Source organism: Heterocephalus glaber, unplaced genomic scaffold (assembly GCF_053883595.1).
Source record: "Heterocephalus glaber isolate CG9 unplaced genomic scaffold, H.glaber_assembly_v1.0 deba00001606, whole genome shotgun sequence".
Taxonomy (NCBI): domain Eukaryota; kingdom Metazoa; phylum Chordata; class Mammalia; order Rodentia; family Bathyergidae; genus Heterocephalus; species Heterocephalus glaber.
In genome coordinates, this window is record NW_028258377.1 from 39,744,777 (window position 1) to 39,767,058 (window position 22,282).

Consider the following 22,282-nt stretch of genomic DNA (forward strand, 5'->3'; position numbering starts at 1 on the left):
TTAGTAATAAATTGCAAGGTTAAATAATTATTTCTGGAAAAAAAGTGTATTGTGTTAGCAGAATGCTGGTGGATTTATATGCTGAATGTAGAATTTGGCCTTTTTCTTCTCATGGTATTGTTACACAGGAGATTTTCATGATAAGTTGACCATATGGTTTTCTAGAATAGCAAGTATTGTGAGGTGATGAATAGAACAGTGAAAAAGATGATATCATCTTCACTTACAAGCCAAACCAAAGGAAAAGAGAGTTTTGTTCCCTTATTGAGTTGGTGTTTACTGCAGCAGGTCTAACATATGGCACAAGTGGATTGCATTTCACACACGGGGCAGCAGTTTTTTAAAGCAGCTAGGAGGTGGCTGCTGTCTCCTTTGCTCAGCTTGAGGTCCTTCTTTGTGTGATAGCAGCATGATTTATAAAAAGGGGAAGAGATGCCCATAAGGATTGTCTTTTTGATTTTGGCTGTAATTTATCCTACTGATACTGTGTACATGAATATAGTTATCGGCTGCCATTGAAATATGCTTAATAACTCTACTAGTTTTTATGTAGAAAATGTTTGTCTTTTAGAAATTTATTTTTAACAAAAGTTAGTTTTCACTTATAAAGTGTCTCACATCATTTTCTATTTTTTTAAATGATTAATATATTTTAGTTACTTTATACTTGAGTACAAAATATTTTTTAAATTCTAACAGTTTATTTGAATTAAATTGAAATAAAATGTTTAGTGCTTGAAGATCAACCTGTACAAATATTATGTTTTACATCTTGAAAATTAGTCATCTCTATTTACACTTGAGATTAATTTTATATTTAAATGTAAATTGTGTGTATCTTTTGAAATTGTTGCAGCAAATACAATTTTTAGGTTTTCTGGAAACCTAAATTCATTAGTCACATATTTTGACAGTCTTCTTTCACGATAGTACTCAAATTTACTTAAATTCTAGTCCTATAAGTAGCAGTATAATTCAAATTGGCAAAATATTGTTATTCAGAAAGTGACTCAGACTTTGCCCAAGGATACTGAAGAACTCATTTTTTGTGGTTGATGATAAGGTACTACTTCTGTAGTCAGTGGAGTGAGTCCTCTGGTAAAACACCTGTCTCTCAGGTAGTAGCTCCTTTTATGCTACACATCCATCTCTCTCCAAAATAAAAATATTGGGTGAATAAGGAAAAATAGTTCTATTATTGTTACTCTCACAGTTTTGCTACCTGGGTGTGTAACTGTATGTTACTGTTGGAAACTGTCTTTGGCCATTGGGAGGCGCTGCTGCAAGCTTACGTGCTTAGGTGAAGGTATCTGCAGTAGTTGCCTTGTGGCAGAAACATGAAGAACAAGGGTGGGTATTGTGTTTTTTTTAGATGGGAGAGGGTGTGGCAAAAATTAAAATTTTTTTTTCTATAATAAGAAAAATGGACCTGTTTCCTTCTACTCCATGCTCACATTGAACGCAGATTCCTTTGAGTTTTGCTGGCTTTCTCTTTCTAGGAATTGAACATCAGGCTGCAGGAAAGTACCGTTTTGTATAGATTATTCTTTGTCGAAGGAGTTGGTGCATGCTGCAGTTGTTCTGCTTGTGATTTTTTTCACTTTTACTTGTAAAATAAAATCTTGTTATTTTTATTTGAATTTGCTATTTACTTATAAATCTTAGTTCTAGTTTTTGTTTTTTATATTAATTTAAACTCATACACCTTTCAGAATAATTGATAAATAGCAGGTTTTGTAAGCAGAAACCGCTGAATTAGTAAGATTACAAATACATACATGACATCTGCGAACTGGGCCCCTCTAAGTATTTGAAATGCAATAGTTATCTTACTAGAGCTAATTATTTTCCCTTGGGAGGGCAGTGTTATGTTAAATTTGAATAATATTAGGAAATATGCATTCTCAAATAGAGTTAATATTAGTGTGCAGAATTAAAGATCAAAAATGCATTTTAAAAACTAAAATAGAAAGGGTGCTTTAAGCCAGCCCCCCCCCCCCCATAGAATTTAGCTTGCTGGCATGTCTTATGGAAGGGTGTGTGTGTGTGTTTTCGATAAATGGCTCTTTGGGCTACATCTGCAGATACAGTAGCCAATTGATCTAATGCAGTTTCTGAAGGCTTTCTGTACAGGTGATGTCATCCTTTTAGCTCTACTCTCCTCCCACTCTCCCCTTCTTATTAGATATTTCATCTTACTGCAGAGCATAGAATCAATAGGAGCTTCTCCTTAGGGAGCTGCTGTGAAATGGGGAAGGACACTAGGAATGCAGGCACCAACATGTAATCTTGCTTTAGCAAAGATGTGTTTTGTGTCATACTGTATATAAATTTTTAACCAGAAAAGCCAGGCTTAGATCAACAGTGTTGTCTTACTGAAGGATTGGAACAAGAAGCACTACTGCAGAGCTGTAAATACTGCATGGGAAAAGAAAATAATTTGAATTTTGGAGATTTTCAGGCATTCTACGAGACAAACCTGTTAGAGCATGTATTTTCTAACTACTACTTGCTTAAGGGTTGATTTTTTTTTTTTAACCTCTAGTGATTAAGAATATAAAGAAAAAACTTTATTCTTCAGGATACAGTATTCTGGTTTGCTTCTGATACAGAAGAATCACTGCAGTGCTTTTCCTGTGGAATGAAATAAGTTGGAGAATAAAGAAAGCTATATTACCGAGAAGAAAGGTTTCACACGATCCAGGAACACAGATTTGGTGCATGTTGCCTTATTTGCTTTGACTGAGACAGTATTAACCGTTTGCTTCCGCTGCATGTCTGTGCCAGGTGCCTGAGGATGCATGTAAATGTCTGTGCGTTCTGAGCCACAAATCTAAACGTCTTTATTTCCTGTGATTTGCTTGTTAAAGTGAACATTTTAAAGAGAACTATTAGTTATTTAGAACAATACTCAGGCTCCTGGAACCTCCTGATTTCAGTTTGTAAAGGGTTTTGGAAAAGCCGCCTGCATATAACACTACAGTGGTGTATGATTTGTAAGAAGAAACTTAAACAGTATCTTGTCAACATACTCATCCTTGTGGCTCTGGTTTGAAAAAGAAACTACCCTTTGCAGCCTAGGAGATGGCTTTTCTTGTTCGCTGTTATGCCAATTGTCTTCAGCCATGGGCCTCCAAAGTAAGTAATTATTATTTTCTTTGAGACTAATATACCCCAGTTATTAAATTTAGATTCTATTTTGAATTACAAATGAGCTTCACTGATGATTATATTTTCTAAACTAAAATCAGAACTACAGAGCAGTCTAAAAAGCTTGGTCTCATTTGCCATTTTGTTTTTAATTTACAGAATACTAAAACATTGTAATGTAACCTCTGAGATGATGTGAAAAGAGCCTTTTTAATATTTATAGACTTAAAATGTGCATTTGTGGCATAGTCTCTTCAGACTGAATTGTCACTTGGTTTTGGCTGTTTCTGTGCTTATCTGTGATACACTTTTTAACTTAAAAATTATTTTATTGCTTCATTAATGTATTTAGATATATTAACCTAATCACTGGCTTATACATTTTTTCACTAATATGGTACTATCAGATAAGTTATGATTGAATTGTGCTGTTTTATGAAGACTAGATAATTACTCTTAAGCAGTAAAATAGTATGAAGAAAATACTGAATAAAAAGTACTTAATGTAAAAATATTTAAGTGATGTTCCTAAATAATTCCAAAGTAGTAACACATAAACCACTTGAAACTTTAAAACAAACATTTAAACTCCTAAGATAACAAAATGCTACACACAGGTTGTTAGAAAATATACACTGTACTTTAATAAATTGTATTGTTCATATTGACTATAACAGCTGCAATTTGATGGTACTCAGGTCTTTCCTATTTTGTCTGAATTTTTATAAAATGAATTTTTAGTTTTATAAAACTAAATACTTGAATTGTAACATTGAGTTCATTAACATTTCTTTATGGTTCTCTTGAGTAGAAATAGGTGCAATTGAGGCACTTCTTAGGAATGTCTGAAGTCATGTCTTTGTTTAAAGGTTTCCCTTTGATGGTGACTAAGGAAGAAATACTGTGACGGCATCATGGTGTACTCTTAATTAGCTAGCTCATTGCATGTTTCTAAGGACATCTAAATTCACTGTTCCCTTGGCAAACGGCTGGTGAAAGACCTAGGTACACAGTTTATTTCTGCTGTTATCTGCACAGAGAAGGAAGGTGACTCAGTACAAGTGCCACCTGTGGGGCCCAAGCATGATTGATAGCTTGATGGTGGTGCTGCTAAGGTTCAAGACTGTGTTCGGGAAATGGGTGAGAACAGGTACAACTTCAAAGAAAATTAAAGTGAGAAAGAGGGTATTTTTAAGATGACCTAAAAAAACCTTTTGATCTAAGATTTAACAGTATGAAAGAGTCAAAACAGGATTATAAAGAGCAGATTCTAAGCTTCATTACATGGCAGCAAATTTACCTGAGTAGAAGTCTGTGGTTGGCAGTTCGCTGTGTAATTAGCTATCATGAGTGCCTCTTCCCTCTCCCCATCGCTCTGTTACCATTAGTGGAATTTTAACTTTCTGTTGTGATAAACTTGTTATTAATTCATTCTTACTTTGAGTTTTCTAATACATTTTACTGGTTTAATTTTTATTTAACGATTCATTTATATTGCTCACGCTACTGTTTGTGTTTCACTGCTTCTGAACTCATTTATTTTCTTGCTAAACTAATGTTCGGAGGGGTAAATCTTCAGTGTTCTTGAGTGAATCTTTAGTCTTCAAAGTACCTTAGTTTTTAAATTTTCCCTTAAAATAATTGTTTAGCTTAGTATAAGTTCAGTCTTTTCCCTTTAGCCCCTTGAAAAATTGATGCACATCAGCATTGATGATGAGCAGTCTGAGCTTGCTGTAAGTTTTGTTCCTTTAATTGGTTTTACTAATTGTTAGTGGATTTTTAAAATATTATATAATTATATATTTTTATATTATAAAATTTATAGATTTTTTTGCTACCCTTGATGCCGTGAAGTTCTAGCATGCATTGTCTAATGTGTTGTTTCCCTTTTTGATATTTGAAGGGCTCTCAAGCCAAAGAAGATTCTCATTTGTCTTAAGTTGTGAGAATTTTGTTATCTTTTGAAAACTGCGGTTCCTTCATTTTCTCTGGTCTCTTCACATCTTTGAATTCTGGGTCTGCCAGTGCCTTTGAACATTGTTTCAGTTTGCTTTTTTAAAAAAATGATGCTTACTTATAACTACATACCTTTATTTCAAAACTTGTTTACATACTATGGATACTGGTTTTTTTCCTTACTGTTTTGTTAGCTTTTTCAAGTGTAAGTTCTTATTTTTTTGGATTTCTTTCAGAGGATTAGTTTTCCTCAAGGAATTTTGGGTTCTGAAATGTGTTGAGTCTTGCTTTATCAACTCTTATAAATGTTTTATTTATTGTAAAAGAATGTATACTGTATAGTTTTGGGCTGTAGTGTTCTGTGAATACACACTTTGGTCAGGTTAGCAAATTATGTTCACATCTTCAAAACTTTTGGGGGGCTTATTTTATTTGTCATGGAGAGATGAGTATTAACATTTCACAGCCTACTTGTGGATTAATCTTGTTCTCGTTTTACTGTTGTCATTATTTGCCTTGCTTTTTTAGAGTTTTACTTTATTTTTAATTGGCAAATAATTGTATATGTGATGTTTTGAAACATGTACACCTTGTGAAATGATCACGTAAGACTAGCATATCCATCACCTCAAATACTTCTTTGTTATGAGAAGATTTAAAATCTAGTCTTCTAGCTATTTTGAAGTATGCAATGTATTGTTTTAAATTTAATGTGTTATAGATCAGCAAAAAATGAAGCTCAATACTCTGATTGTCCCACTTGTTGATTTGTGCTAATTCATGGGCAACTGAGATTTTGTTCATAAAATCTTTTCCTACACCAGTGTCTTCACGAGTTCTACCTAACCTCTGTTCCAGTTGGTTCAGCATTTCTGTTTTAATATTTAGATCTCTAATCCATTTGATTTTAGTTTAGTGCATGGTGAGAGATATAGGTCTAGTTTTAATCTTTGGCAAGTTGAAACCCAAAAGCTTCTGCACAGCAAGAGAAATTTCCACCAACAGGTAGAAGAGAGAACCCACAATGTAGGAAAGAATTTTCACCTGCTGTTCCTCAGACAAAGGTCTACTATATAGAATCTATGAAGAATTTTAAAAAAATCAAACCTCCCAAATTTAAAGACTCAATCCAAAAATGGGCAGACAAAAATGGGTCTGAAATGAGCAGACATTTCTCAGACAAAGAAGTAGAAATAGCAAATAAACCTATGAAAAACTGTTCCACATCACTGGTCATTCGAGAGATGTAAATAAAAACAACGCTGAGATTCCACCTCACCCCAGAAAGAATGGCTTCTATCATGAAATCAACCAATAACAAATGCTGGAGGGGCTGTGGAGAAAGAGGAACCCTGCTCCACTGGTGGTGGGAGTGTAGACTGGTGCAACCATTGTGGAAATCAGTATGGCGATACCTCAAAGAACTGGGACTGGAGGTCCCATTTGACCTAGCTATTGCCTTGCTGGGAATCTTCCCCCAAAATTAAAAGAATCACACCACAGCGATATATGTGCACCCATGTTCATAGCAGCACAATTTGTAATAGCTAAAACTTGGAAGCAGCCCAAATGCCCATCAACTGGAGACTAGATAAAGAAAATGTGGGTTGTTTTTTTTTTTCTAAAATGGAGTACTACTCAGCCATAAAAAATGAGAAACTAGGGCCGGGGATTTAGCTCAGTGGTTTCGTCACCTGCTGCGCAAGCACAAGAACCCGAATTCAGTTCCCGGTACAAAAAAAAAAAGAGAGAGAGAGAGAAATTAGACACATTTATAGCTAAATGGATGCACATTGAGTTGATACTCTCAAGTGAAATGAACAGGACACAGGTATAAATACCAAATAGTTTCTCTAGTGTGAGAAACTGAAAGTATGAATAAAGACTAAAAGATATAATAGATAATGTGAAATAGGAAGAAAAGGGGCAAAGGGGGAGGAAGTGGGAGGGGTAGGGGATAGGAAAAAAAGGGAATGGAATTACGATGAGAAAATGAAAAGACAGAAACAAAGTCTTTGTAAATAGGGAGGGATGGAAGGGTTGAAGGGAGGGCAGGGAATGGGGAAAAATAACCAAGAGAGATTATGTAAAGGTGCAAATTTCCAATGATGAATGTCATTGTACACCTAAAATGTACCAATTAAATGTAAAAATTCATGAACTGGTAGAAAGCAGGGCATTGTAAAAAAAAATAATAATAATACTCTGATTGTCTTCCTGTTCCCTGGTATCTGGTAGCCACCATTCTATGGTCTGCTTCATACAAAGAAATCATACAGCATTTGTCTCCCTGTGCATGCCTTGTCTACCTTATACATTGTGAGTCATTGTTTCTAGATATGTATGTATTTAGTGTTGTACATTTTACCATTATGAAATGTTCCCTTTTGTCTCTACTAATGCTTTTGCTTCAAAGTCTGCTTTATCAGCTATATCAGCTTTCTTTTGTTTTGTGTTTCCATGATATACCTTTTCCCAACCTTTTATTATTTGATATTCTCTATGTTGGGTTATTGGCTATATACCTTTTTTTACTATACTTTTTCTTAAATCATACTTTAACATGCACCCTTCCTCTGCCAGTCTGCTGCTGCAGCTTCATGGGTAGTGCAAGGCGCATGCAATACTTTAATAGCTTCATTTACTTTTCTCTAGACTTGTATTCTGTTGTAATGCATTTTAATTCTTCAAATATTTTAAACTTCAGTGGAGTTGGGGATTAGCTCAGTGGTTCCACCGCCTGCCTCACAACCGCAAGGTCCTGAGTTCGATCCCTGGCACCAAAAAAACAAAACAAAAACAACACAAAACTTTAGTGGACGTTAATATTACTGTTTCATCCCACCATTGCACATGCAGATTTACCCACATCTTTGCTGTTCTCACTGGTCTCCTCCCTACATCGGGGCTTCTGTTTGAAGTCATTATTCTGTTTTTTTTCCTCACAGCTGACCTTCGTTGTAAGTCTGCTGGAGGATAATTTTCTCTAGTTTCCCTGAAAATAACTCTTTTGCCTTTGTTTTTTCTTCCTTGCAGTACTGATTGAGCTCAGGACCTTCGCACAGAGCTATATCCCCAACCCTTTATAAAAAGCTTGAGGGGGGGGGGAGTTGTTTGTTTGTTTGTTTGTTTTGTGGTACCGGGATCAAACTCAGGACCTTGCACTTGAGAGGCAGGCAAGGCACCTCTGAACTAAATCCCCAGCCCCTAAAAGTTTTTGAGACAAGGTCTCCCTAAGCTTCTAGGCTGTGATCAAACTTGGGATCTTCTTGCCTCAGCCTTAGAGAATGTTGAGATTATTGGTGCATGTCACCAAGCCCAGCTGTTGCTCCTCTCCTCCCTTTTAGGGCCTATTTTGCTGACTGTAGAATTGTAATTTTTGAATATAATCATTCCTATCTTCCAGCTTCCAAAGTTTCTGTTGAGATATCAGCCATCAGTTTAATTTTATTTCTCTTACATGATCTCTCAATTTTTCCTCCTAATTTTAAGGCTTTCATCTTTTTCTTTTCATTCCTTTTAAAAAAAATTTTAATTTAATTTTGTCTCTTCTGAGCAGTTGATGAACTCCTTGTTTATTAACAGAATTCAGTGATTTGACAGATGATTTTTAGTTGGCAAAATGTCTTTTTGTTTTTCTTTCTCCCAAAGTTTTACCCTGGTGTAAATAAGTATAGTTTTGTTGATATTCATCTTGCTGGGAGTTTTTGAAACTCCTTGAGTGCCAGGCATGGAGGTACACACGTGTAATCCCTGCCCTCAGGAGACTGAAGCAGGAGGATCGCTGAGAGTTTGAGGCCAGCCTGGACTACAGTAGTTCAAGGCCATCCTGAACTACATAGTGAGACCCTGTCTCAAAACAATAAAACAAATTTAAAAATTCTTAATAAGGAACTTCATCTCTTTTTGTCAGTTTAGAAAAATCCTCAGCCATCATTTTGCTTCTGTGCCTTGAACACTCTCTCCTCTTTCAGTGACTGGTTGTTTGGACGTCATGTTCTCACCATGTCTCCTGTGCTCCTAACCCGACTCCTCTGTCTTTACTTTCTTTACTCTCCATGCTCCATTCTGGATTTTTTTTTAGACTAGCGTTTACTTTTATAATTTTCTTCTTAGCCCTGTCAGGTCTGTTAATTGAGCCCATCTTGTGGCTTTATAATTTCTATAATTGTATTTTTTGGTTCTAGAATTTTCATTCTTTGTTACCTTTTTTTCCCCCGAGATTATTCTTATTTTTTGCTCTCTATGTGTAACGGATCACTAAAGTGGACCAAATCTGTCCATTAAGCTATATGACCTACGAAGTAAGAATGAGTTTTACATTTTTAAATGGCTTTGTAAAGAAGATAAAAGCATACAAAAAGGATGCATGCTTCCAACAGCAGAGTGGAAGCATTAACAATCCAGTACAAGCTTAACCTGGCACCAGGCATTGCGATGGTTCTAAAATAAGTTTCCTTTCAGGTCACACTTAACTCCTAGAGTGTCACTTACTCTCCAGGCTTCCAACAAAAGATGGTCCTTCCACAGTGAGCCTCAGAGTCCAGCTTTAGCCTTTCAGCCTGTTCCTGTGAGCATCCTTAGGAATCAGAAAGTGTTCTTCCAGGGGAATGGGGGAGCAGCCTCGAAGGCCAGACACTGCCTTGTGTGCAGTGTGGGTTTTAGGTTTTTCGTTTCCTAAATACAGGATTCACCTGAGTTACATAGCCCACCATTATCATTGGGGAGGTTCATGACTTAATTTCTTTGCATGTAGTTTCTGTAACTAGAGTAACTCCTCTTGGTACAGATTATGTAGAATTCAGATTTGAACATTTTCTCTTTTAGAATATATTTAACTTATACTAGTTGTGTGTTCCTTTAATGTTTTCCATGTGAAACCAAACATTGTTTTTAAAAATAAATTGACCGCTCTTAATGGCCCTGAATATCAAGTACCAAAGAAATTATTCAGAAAAAACGTAATCATACCACCTTTATAAAACATTCGCTACTCTCGAGAGATTCTCCGTAGTGCAGTGGTTTGTTTCTTGTCTTACCTCATTATTTTATGAGATGTCTGTTTTATTTTGTGGTATGAAATATATTATACAATCTGCATCCCTGGTATATACATCCCTGGTAAAGATGTGACCATATTAAAGATGGAGTGATGGATTTCTTTCTTGTTTTTCTTATATGCTTGCACCTGGCACAGGTATTCGTTAAATCATTTTGATCATAATAAATTTCCCAGGCTCCAGCTATGAAATAATACAATATTAAGTGTAAAGATGGTTATAAAGTTTGGGAGATATTGAATACAGTCAACTTTTTATTTAAGTCCTACTCCCCTGTGCTGTGCTTTAATCCAGGGCAATCTTTTATTGTAGAGTAATCCACCATTATGTATGAATGATTGTGTGTCTGTGCGCGCTCATGCTCAGAACATACCTAACCTTTACAATGAAACATCTGACATTTTTATTTGGGAGAAAGGGGCCAAATTTTCCTTCAGAACTACCATTAATAATGGCATTCTCTTTTGAAAACTTTTCAATGGGCTTGTTACTGTTAGGATTGCCTAATACTTTTAGAGAATACTCCTTGGTTCTTACTACTTCAAAAGACTTGGTAAGAATGACAATTTTAGCATAGAAAGTGAAATTTCAAGCTGAGTGTGGTAGCACACACCTGTAATCCCAACACTTGGGAGGCTGGGGCAAGAGCATCACCAGAAGTTTGAGGCCAACCTGGGCTACATGGTGAGTTAAGCCCTTCCTGAAACACATAGCAAGACCCTGTCTTACAAAAACAAAAAGTTATATTATGTCAGGAATTCCTTACAAAGGTAAAGACTGACATTTAGGACAACTCAGAGTATTTTTCTTTTTCAGCTCCCAGCTGATCTTACCAAGATGCATCTCACAGACAGCCCTCATCCTCAGGTGACTCACGTGACTTCTAGTCAGTCTGGGTGCAGCATTGCCAGTGACTCTGGAAGCAGCAGTCTCTCTGATATCTATCAGGTAATAATAATCTTGGAGTTCGTATCATGTGCAAATAGTTTTTACTAGACAAAACCTCCTGTGCCTAAGCCTTACGTGGTGATGTGCCTTTAAATTAGGGTGTGAAATTCAAGCATATGGTCTTTGGAAAAGTATCCCTGTACATACTATTTCAAGTTTGCAAACCCCATTAAAGTGGTAATCTGTCCTTTGAGAAGGATTCAGTATAGTTCAACAGTATGCCTACAGTATTCTCCCTTACCTGGGTAGATCCATTTGAATATATAATGCTTTCTTTGGTTAAAAAAGGGGTTTTGAGCTGGTTGTGGTGGCACACACCTTATAGTCTCAACACTGTGGAAAGCTGAGACAGACAGATTGCAAATTTAAGCCCAGCCTGGGCAATTTAGCAAGACCCTGTCTCAAAAAAAATAGCTAAAAATAAAAGGACTGAGGATATAGTTCAGTGCAAAGGCTCTGGATTCATTCCCCAGGACCACCAAAGAGGGGGGATGGTGTGTGAAACAACTACAGCTTATAAAATGTTGGTTTTTATTACAATTGTTTAATTCTTCTATACTTAGAAGTTATGAATAAAATTAGAGTTGCTTTTGTGTTGTGATCCCTCTATTATTGTCGTGTAGTAGGAATTAAATAGAAAATAGTATGTTTATGGACTTTTCCATTTTTAAGAACCCAATAGAAATTTAACCTCCTGAGGTTTCAGTGATCTTATAATAGAAAGAGAGGTCTGGAAAATCTCATATACTGATAGAAACCTCACACAATCCTGCTGACATCAAACCCAAATTAGGTTCAGGCCCATGCAGTGTTTCACCATCCTGATAATGAAATTTCTGTGATGTCTCCATCAGTGTAAGATAGCTCAGCTGTTTCCTGGGAGTGGCGCTTTATGTCCTGGGGCCCAGGGGTTGCTCTTCTCGGAGATTATGGGTGTGGAATATGAGATATCTTTGATAAAATAACTGGAGTGTACTTGGTGTTGACTGCTGATTTAATCAAGAATTTAGATGCGTTGTGTAAGGACTAAAAGAAACTTAATGAAAGCTGCATGTTTAATTTCAGATTTTGTAGTGGAAACAGGAAAACAAAACTTTATAAAAGGAAACAGGTAAAATTAATGTTAGTAATATATCTTATTAGAACAGTGTATCCAGAAATTACAATTTCAACATAATCAATATGTTAACACCATGAGTTACTTTGCATTTTTGTTTTGTGTGTTTTCAAAAGACAGTTTAACTTAAACTTACAATACATATCAGTTCAGACCAACATATTTCATGTGCCCAGTAGCCACGTGTGTCTGATGCCTGACATATACAGTATTATAGGTCTGTAGAAATAGCTCCTTATTGTCTGAGAAAAACATTTGAGACTATGGTCCTATTGAGATACCCATTTTTAGATACTTCTGGAAAATCAGCCTTCCTCTTCGAAATGGAAGCTTCTAGGTAAAGGCAAGATGGAGGGGTTGACAACTTGGATTTTGTGGTTAATGTGTGGCTTTTCTCACCATAAGTCATTACTGTGGCTATCTAAATCTCCCTGATTGTCATTTCATAGTAGATGGAACAAGGAATTTTGAAAAGCTAGGTATGTGGCACACACCTGTAATCCCAGCATTTGGGAGGCCTGAGGCACAAGGATCCTGAGTTCAAGGCCAGTCTGGGTTATATATCAAGACCCTACCCCAAATAAAAAAAAATTTTTTTTTCCAAAAAGGAAAGTTAAGATGATACAGTGGTTCTGGAGCCATTTACTGTATTTGTGTAGTTTTTGGACTCAGTGCATTCTATTCTTTTTTTTTTTTTTTTTTGGTACCGAGGATCAAACGCGGGACCTTGCCCCTTGCAAGGCAGGCATCAGAACCACTGAGCTAGATCCCCAGCCCAATTCTTCCCCAAAAGAAGTATCCTATGGAAGAAGTAAGAGTTACATACCTAAAAATCAAAGTAGAGCTCTGTTTCTCCAGGAGAGGAACCTTGGATTAATCAAGTCCAGGGATGTATGTGATGGCTGTAAATTTTTCTGGTTAGTGGGAATGTCTGGATCTCTAGGAGACACTGTACACAGAGAAATGCTATTGACAAACTTTGGAACCTGTGATTACCTTTTTGGAGCAAAGAGCAGATCCCTGGATAGTTGTGAGAGAAGGGATAAAAGGATCTGGTAAAGGCTGATACTCAGGGGCAGTTATGAAGGCTCATGAACTAGAGGATGGGCTGTATACAACTGGTATCTTTACAAAGATGCTAGAGAAGCCTCTGAAGCACTGCAGTTCTCCTAGCACTCTACAATTCATTCTGCCTTATAAGAGGTTCATTTTAAGATTGGACATGCTGTGCATAGGTAGTATATCTGCCAGCCATCCTGCTTGATCCAAAGAGTCCGGAAGATACTTTCATACCCAGGAAATGGAGAGTTGTATTTGGCTCTCCACTTGCAGACATCACATTCAGAGCCAAGTTATCTCAATTGTCCCTGCTCGATTAATTACATGTGTGTGTCTCATGTTGATTGATGTATAGTTTACATACCATAGAATTTAACACCCCCTCCTCTAGGGTAGCCTACCTCAAGAGATAGAACAGTTCCATCACCTCAGGAAGCACCGTATCCCTCTTCATAGCCCCTCCACCGCTCAGAACTGCCGGTCTGTTTTCTGCCCTTACAGTTTTGCGTTTTCCAGAAGGTCACATAAGCAGAATCATACAGGTTTTTTTTTAAAGATGGTGCAGTGCGACATGTGAATGTGTTTTAATTAATTTAGGGAAAGTGAATAGGTAAAAGTAATAGAAGTATTGAAATTTCTAAAACCAAAATAGGAATGCAGAAATTAAAAAATTTTGATAGTGCTAAAGTCAAAATGCAAAAATGTAAGATAAAATTTTTTAAGAGTAACCAAAGAATGTAAAAATTCTCAAACTCTTTTTTACAGTTAATTCTGGAGTAACAGCCAAAAAGTATAAACACCATAAAGATTAAAGTAAAAACAGAAGGAGGAAAAAGAAAATAAGCACTGCACTGCTAACTAGCATATAGGTCGTGTGTGTTTTCATCATGAATGTGTTTATATTTGTATACACATACCATAAGTCTGAATTCAAGATTACCACACTGTTACCAGTGTGTTTATTCTGGTGGTAGGTTCGTGGGTAGTTTTTAATATGTTCCCTAAGTGAGCATTATTATTTGTATATTTGACAAATCTTAAGGAGGATCTAAACAGTGTAGTGTTAAAATGGAAAAAAATGTAGGAAAAGGTTAAAGGAATAATTTTAAAAGATAAGAATTAGAACAGAATTAAAATAATAATATAACTCTAAAAATGCAGACTTTCTAGACCTACAATTCACAAAAATCCATGGATAAAGTAAATAATACAGTTCAAAGTGCGTGTGTGTGTGTGTGTGTGTGTGTGTGTGTGTGTGTGTGTGTGTTTCCACCAGATCCTGGAGCTGGCGCAGAGGAAAGAAATATCTCCTTTTACCTCAGGCTGCCTTTGCAGTACTTGTTAAAGCTCTGAGTATACCCTTTAGGTACAGGTGTACATTGCTAATACAGTTGATTTGTGTGATTATATGAATTTCAGCATTTTAGACATTTAGAATGTAAATGCATAGCCTGTATCAGTGTAAGGAAAACCTTATGAAATGATATAAGTGTGTTTAATTTGGAGAATCAAGGGGAAGAGGTAAGAGAGAGATCCTAATAGTTCTTAGCAAGAAAACTGTTTATACTTTTTATATAGGCAAATATATGGCTGTATTCCTGTTTCCTTTGTCAGAGTTTTTGTGCCTTGTGGTTAAAAAGTAAAATCTCTTGGGCTGGGGATGTAGCTCAGCGGCACAGGACCTACCCACAAGTACAGGGCCTGGGGTTCGATTCGTGGGACCAAAAAAGAAAAGTGGAAAAAAGAAAATAAAATCTCATGACTCTCAGAGAAACTTCAATCTGAGGTATTTAGGGAGAAAAATACAAGTAGTAATGGCTCTATTCTGAGCATGTTTCTATTCAGATTAGCTTAAAAGTATCTATTAAGATGTTACAGTATTCATGGAGAGAATGTTTTATGCGTTGTCAAAGACGGCTCAAGAGAATAGATGCTTCTTCCTAGATTCTGTTTTCTATTTACTATGTTTCAGCCTTTTTTGAGAGCTAGAAAATTGTGAAATATTGATGCCTGAACAAAAGGATTTGTCTTTTCATTAACTCAGCCTTAAGTACCCTGTGGCACACATTCATCCCCCACCTATTTTTCTTAGTTTCTATGTAAGAAATAGGTAACTATCTCCCTAAAAATCCTTCATTGTAACAGTTTCCTAATTCACAACTCTAGCGCCAGTCTCAGTAGAACTGAGGTAGCACATTTCCACTACTATGTTCATGTCACCTTTACTGGCCTTGCCCCATCAAATGTTCACTTATACATTTTTAACATTTCTGTTAATATTATCTATGTCCTCATCAAAAATCTTTTATCTTTTTATTAATGTATGGGGTGGGGTGGGGATTGAGCCCAGGACCTTTGAACTGACCTACATGCCCAGTCCTTTTTATTTTTTATTTTGAAACGGTCTCACTAAGTTACCCAGGTGAGATTCAAACTTGTGATCCTCTTGCTTCAGCCTCCCAGAATGCTGGAATTGCAGGTGTATGCTGCTATGCATGGATTTACATTCTCTTTTTGTTAAGCTCCCACTTGAAATATATCACAAGAATACTGTGGCTCTAATTACTTCTCTGTTTTAAGAAGCTTCAGTGTAGGGGGCCGGGGCTTTAGCTCAGTGGTTCTGCTGCCTGCCTCACAAGCACAAGGTCCCGAGTTTGAGCCCCTGTACGAAAGCAAAACAAGAACAAAATAGAAGCTTCAGTGTGTCACCATTATCTCATTTACACTCTTCCCTACAAGTTCCAAGCCTCTCCCCTCTTTCCACAATCTGCAGTTTAGTTTTGTATTCCACTATTCTCCTAAACATTTAGATGCTGCTCCATGACAAATAGACACAGTTCCTCAAACGTGCTTGCTTTTTTCCTACCCTGTTTTTGTACTTATGTTCCTCAACCTATAACACTACCTAGATGACATTTTCATTTTTATCTTCCATGTTTTTCCAGTAGGAAGAGAGGTCTCCCTCCCTAGAACAGTTATTATTCTGTGGATCATATCACTTTCCCATTGTGCTTTTATATAGTGACTTTCAAACTTGTCATTTTACATCCTGAAAGTAAATTTATAAAGAAGAGAGTTTAGGGCCGGAGATTTAGCTCAGTGGTTTCGCCGCCTGCTGCGCAAGCGCCAGGACCCAAGTTCGATCCCCGGTACCAAAAAAAAAAAAAGAAGAGAGTTTATATATTCCTCTTATATTTCATGCTGAATCAAGCACAGTATTGGAACTGAAGAAATAATCTATAGTTTTTGTTTTGGTTAAAAGTAAAAACAAATATTGGTTCCAAGGAAAATGCAGAAAGCTAAACTTTCTTATAGAGAGCAAAGGCATCCTTACTTTGCCTGCCTGTCTGCACTATTGTGTAGATTTATAATAGACCATCCCAGATTGTATAACTGTAAAAAACTGATTCCACAGGATTCTTGCCCTGACCAAGAAGATAAAGAGGAAATGCAGAACATTGAATGAAATACTAAAAGCAAGAATACAGGGGCCGGGGATGTAGCTCAGTGGCACTGCGCCTGCCTAGCAAGCATAAGGTCCTGAGTTTGATTCCCAGTACCAGGAAAAAAAAAAAAAAGAATACAGAAGAGATGCATTGAAAGTATAAAATTGTTATTTAATATTTGACCTAAATTTGAAGATTTGGTTTTTAACTCAGAATTTCAACCTGTGGTGGTTCTTACTGTAGATTCATGTTTATTTAGATACAGACAGGAAAATAATGTCCTCTGCCAGTTTATTTGGGGAAGGCCAAGTCATCAGAAAATTACCCCAGACTGTCTCAGACAAATTATATTCTCACATATACAAATGCATTCACATGACAGGCAAAGAAAAACACAAGAAGTTGTCTTATTAGTCCTATCACCAATATTTTTCCCCTGGGCTTAGTTCATGCATCATAATGTTTCTGAGGGTGTACTGTGTCCAGATGGTAGTATAAAGTAGTTGAAAGGCCAACTACGTAGCCTACCTTAATCAATACGGAGCATGGCTCACATGTTTTTGTACCAACTCGGTATTATCATGCTAGTCTCAAGGATTCTGTTAATTTTTCCTCCCTCTCTTTACATCAGTTTGTATTGTTTTTGTTTCCCTTTCTTCATGTTTACCCATTTTAGAATTTATACTTCTTTATTGAGTTTCCCCATTTTTCCATATAAGAGCGTTCTAGTCAGTCATGAGATAGGATTGCTCCCATATGACTTGTCTTAGTCCATTTAGGTTCTATAACAAAATATCAGAGATTGGGTAGCTTATAAACAGAACTTTATTTCTCACAGTTTTGGAAGCTGAACAGTGTAAGATCACTGTGCCAGCAGATTTGGTATCTTGTAAAAGCCCTCTTTCTGGCTCACTGGTGATGCTGTCTAGCTGTGTCCTCTTTTATAAGGGCACTAATCTTCCATTCATGAGGGTTCTCATTACCTAATAATCGTGTTCCTCACAGCCTAATCACTTCCCGAATACCCTGTCTCCTGATGGCACCTTGAGGGTAGGATTTCAGTGTAGGAATTTTAAGCCGTCTGGGAGTGCTTTCAGTGATAGAGCACTTACCTAGCATATCAAATCCCTGGATTCAATCCGTAGGACCACAAAACAACAACAGAAATTTAAGATGACACAAATATGCAGACCATAGCAGACTGTTAAAAGTCAGCTTATCTAATACTAAAGATCTCAAGTTAGGTATTTGGTTCAGATTGTTAACCAGCTATTACTTAAAGCTGTGCAAAACTCCAAAGGAAATATAAGTCATGCTCTTGCAAAAACTAGAGCTCTCTCAGTGGCAGGTATCAGTGCAGTAACTTAAATTAACAAAAACCAAAAGGATAATTTGTTGAACCACAGAGAAAGCACAGTCGGCTCTAGCCTCAAGGAGCCTGGATACTTACAAATGTGTACCCCTGTCTTGTCTTCTCTGATCTTTTGGCTCCCTATGGCTTGCTTTTCTTTCTCTTTCTCTGTGACTGTGGTTGTCTCAGTGCTCTTGACTACACATGTGCTCTTTCTTTCTCTGTCCTGCATGCTGTATTTCTGTTGCTTTGTATCTTTTTGTCTGTGTCAACTCTTTCCATTTCTGTCTCTTGCCCACTGTCCTCCTTACCATTCCCCTCCCTGCCCCTTCTCAGGGTGTTGGTTCTGTTTTCTTCCACCACACAAAGGCATTTCCATGTGGCCATAGGTTGTCTTCTCTGACTTGTCCTTAAGCCAGCAACCAGAGAAGAAAAATGCTCCACTTCTAGCTGCAGTTATAAAAATCCAGAGAAAATTTTCTTTGTACCTTTTTTTTTTTATATCATGGATTGAACTTGGGACCTTCCACTTGTGAAGCAGGCGCCAGAACCACTGAGCTAAATCCCTGGCCTTCTTTGTACCTTTGAGCTACAGAACAGGACACTGTTTCCCACTGGAATCTTGAGTTTTAGAAAGAGAAAAATGGCAGTACCCAAAAGAATGTAGAGCCCCTTTTGAGCAGAGAAAATAGTAAATGTTGAGAGTAGGAAATGAGATGAATACTGTATTTGGATGAAGCTTTCATAATCTTTACTATTACTCTTTTTTTTTTTTTTTTTTTTTGGTACCAGAGATCGAACTCGGGTCCTTGCGCTTTTATTTGAGTGTTTATTTTTTTGTTACGGAATTCTTGTATGTTCAACTCATTTTTCTGTAATTTCTTTAATATTCATGTTTTTTGGCCTGGGGATGTAGCTCAGTGGTGCCACGCCTGCCTGGCAAGCACAAGGTCCTGAGCTCAATCCCCAGTACCACCAAAAGAAAAAAAAAAAAAGAAAAAAATCATGCTTTTTTATTTACAACAAAAATCATATTCAGAAATGCTGCTTAATAATTAAGGACAATATTATTTTAAATTTTCATTATTTTGAGTGACTTTTTAATTTATAGTTTTTAAGAGTCTACTAGTTCTTTTCTTAGATCTGACACTAACATGTTTCCAGAGTTGTTTAGGTTTATTATAAAGATTAATCTCAGCTCTTTGTACTGTTAGATGCAACAGTATGATTGGGAAATGGTAGGTATTCATTCCTTTATGATGAGTGTGTTGTAGCACTTTTCAGTATTATACCGTTTTTCAGAGTTGTTTTTATTTTTTAAAGGAGATGAGGTTTATTTTGGCTCATGCAGACTTCTGTTTTTAACTCACACGAATACCTATCCGCTAGACTTTACACCTGTCCTGATGAAAAAGTATCTCTTCACTAACCCAGCATAAATTGACACTTATGCATGTATTGATACTTCAGTCTTGCCCTTTATGTTTTGGAAAGCTTGGTACTTTCAAGAAAAATACAAGTGCTTTGTTGGAAAACAATTAAAATATTTAGTGATGTTTGAGTCTCCTGACCAATTTATACTTACTGGCTAAGATAAATCACTTAGATATTACATTATGGAAAGGCAAGCCTATATATCATTTCACTATACTTTTGTTTTTGGCACTAGAGAATGAACCTATGGCCTTCTGCATGCTAGGCATCTCAGGACCTTGTGCTTGTGAGGCAGGTATGGTGCCACTGAGCTAAATCTCCAGCCCTGCTATTGTATTCTTTTTTTTTTTTTTATTACTGGGGATTGAACTCAGGACGTTGCGCTTCCAAGGCAGGCTGCGGCACCACTGAGCTAAATCCCTGGCCCCCTCATTGTATCCTTAATACAACATACATTGTTGCCTAATCCTTTATAATATTTGCTAAGGGGGGAGTACTTTTGGTTAATTCACACTGACCTGTTTTAGCATAAAATGATAAATGACTGAGATTTCTTTCGGCAGGCTACAGAGAGTGAGGTAGGAGATGTAGATTTAACACGGCTTCCAGAAGGACCTGTTGATTCTGAGGATGAAGAAGAGGAAGAGGAAGAAATTGATCGAACAGATCCATTGCAGGGGCGAGATTTTGTTCGAGAATGTCTTGAAAAAGAACCTGCAGACAAAACAGATGATGACATTGGTAAGAAATATATCTGTACACATAAGAATGTATAACTTAATTTATATAGTTACCTATTCCCACTTACTTTAAAAGTTAATGGATAAAACAACATACATTTTTTTATTTTTGTGAGTTGAGAATTTAGGAACAGTTTAACAGTATACTCCTGGCTCAGCATCTCACATAAGTTTGTAGTCAGAATGTGAAGAGTGGCTGCAGTCATCTGTCCTCACCGGGCTGAGCTGTGGAGGATATGTATCCAAGATGGCTGCTCACATGGCTTTTGGTAGCAGACTTCATTTCCTTCTTCATCATGTGGGGCTTTCAAAGCTTATGTGTCCTTACATAATACTGAAAGAGTTCTGCCAGAGCAAATAATTTGTGGGAGGATAAGACAGACGTCACAGTATCTTTTATGATTTGGCCTCGGAAGTGACACACCATCACTTCTGCCAATGGTTTGTCATACCAAACAGCCCTGCTTCAGCATGGGAGGCACCGATTCTAAAGGGTAGAATATCAGGAGACCAGGGTCATCAAGAACCATCCTTGAAAGTAGCTGCCACAGATTATAAAACAAAAGTTTAGATTGTGTTAGACTGAGTTTTCCCTTCATGTCGTAGGCTATTTACAACAGTTCAGGCATGTCCAGTGTGTTATGAATACACTTTTTAAAATTTTTCAGAAATTATATTTTTATTTCCCTCGCTTGAGAAAACATACACATATATCTTAGAATGTTTTTGGTTAAAACTTTATACAAATCCCTTTATGTAATTTCTCACAGAACTTGTTTCTGTACTGCGATTGGAAAATTGAATACTAAAGATGTTGATGTTAAAGATTACTTAGTGTCTGTGTTAGTTACTTTCTCATTCCTGAGACACAGTACTCTACACCGACAACCTAAAGGAGGTTTGTAGAGGTTTCAGTCGATAGTAGGCTGGCTCCAAGGCAAGGTGGCACGGCAGAGAGTTGTTCATGGCATGGCAGACAGGAAGGAGAGAGAGAGAGAGAGAGATCTAGGGAGAGGGAGATCGACCTTCCAGGCCACCCCCAGTGACCCACCTCGTCTCCCTAGGCTCCACACCCCACATCACAGTTATAAACTTACCAGGGATTTAGCTCAGTGGCACCACGCCTGCCTTGCAAGTGCAGGGTCCTGAGTTTGATCCCTGGTACAAAACAAAACCTTATTTTGGGGGCTGGAGATTTAGCTTAGTGGTTCTGCCACCTCCCTCACAAATGCAAGGTCCCAAGTTCGATCCCCAGTACCAAAAAAAAAAGCAAAAACAGTTATAAACTCATTAGTGGACAAATCACAAAGGAGTAGCCACCCCATGATCCAGTCACCTCCCAAAAGCCCCACCTATGAGTGCATGAGGTTTTGGGGGGACATCTACATATAAAGTATAACAGTGTCATTATATATTTTATGATTAAAGTTAACAGTTTATCTTAGTTTATTTAATAATAGTCATATTGTTGTCCAAATTCGATGATAGGATGACTGGCAGTCATAACATATATTAATAAAGTAATAGTCCTTGGCATTCTGCTTTTTTTTTTTTTAAGACAGGGTCTCTCTGTGTAGTTCAGGCTGGCCTCGAACTCCTACCTCAGTGGGGTTGTTGCTGTGACATTACCTGGTCATGTGGCTCAAGAGCTTTTGGAACTGTCTTGATGGGAAAGGGAAGAGTTAGGAAAGGTTCTGAGACTCCGGCTGAAGAAGTAGAGCTCGAACACCTTAGGCTGTACTGTATGGGAAATTCTGGTCAGAGCTCAGAAGACCAGAAAGCCAGTAAAGACCAGGCTCGGGAGGTTTCTGCTGGGAAGGACTGCGTTGGGGCAGATGATGTGTGTTATGCCTTGGCCAAAAGTTTGTCTGCATTTTGCTCGTGTCCAGAGACTTTGAGACTGAGATTAGGGGAGTGGTCTAATTAATCTGGTAGAAGACATTTCAAGGTAGTCTAATGTTGAGGTGGTGGCATGGTGACTGTTGGGGGCTTTTATTCAGATTTATGTTGAGAATCAAGCA

General features: G+C 37.2%; 1 protein-coding gene across 17 annotated transcripts in view; it reads left to right on the forward strand.

Annotated features, from left to right (window-relative positions):
- Rapgef6 (Rap guanine nucleotide exchange factor 6) overlaps positions 1-22,282 on the forward strand; it is a 204,555-nt gene that overhangs the window by 100,306 nt on the left and 81,967 nt on the right. For 14 of the 17 annotated variants that reach the window (XM_087194559.1, XM_004836642.4, XM_004836640.3 and 11 more), the window contains 2 exons: positions 10,983-11,114; positions 20,085-20,262. In XM_087194559.1, coding sequence (XP_087050685.1) covers positions 10,983-11,114; positions 20,085-20,262 — 310 coding nt within the window. Of the gene's footprint in view, positions 1-2,024; positions 3,139-10,982; positions 11,115-20,084; positions 20,263-22,282 lie in introns of those variants that run through there. The other 3 variants (XM_021241746.2, XM_004836643.4, XM_087194568.1) reach the window with 3 other exon arrangements.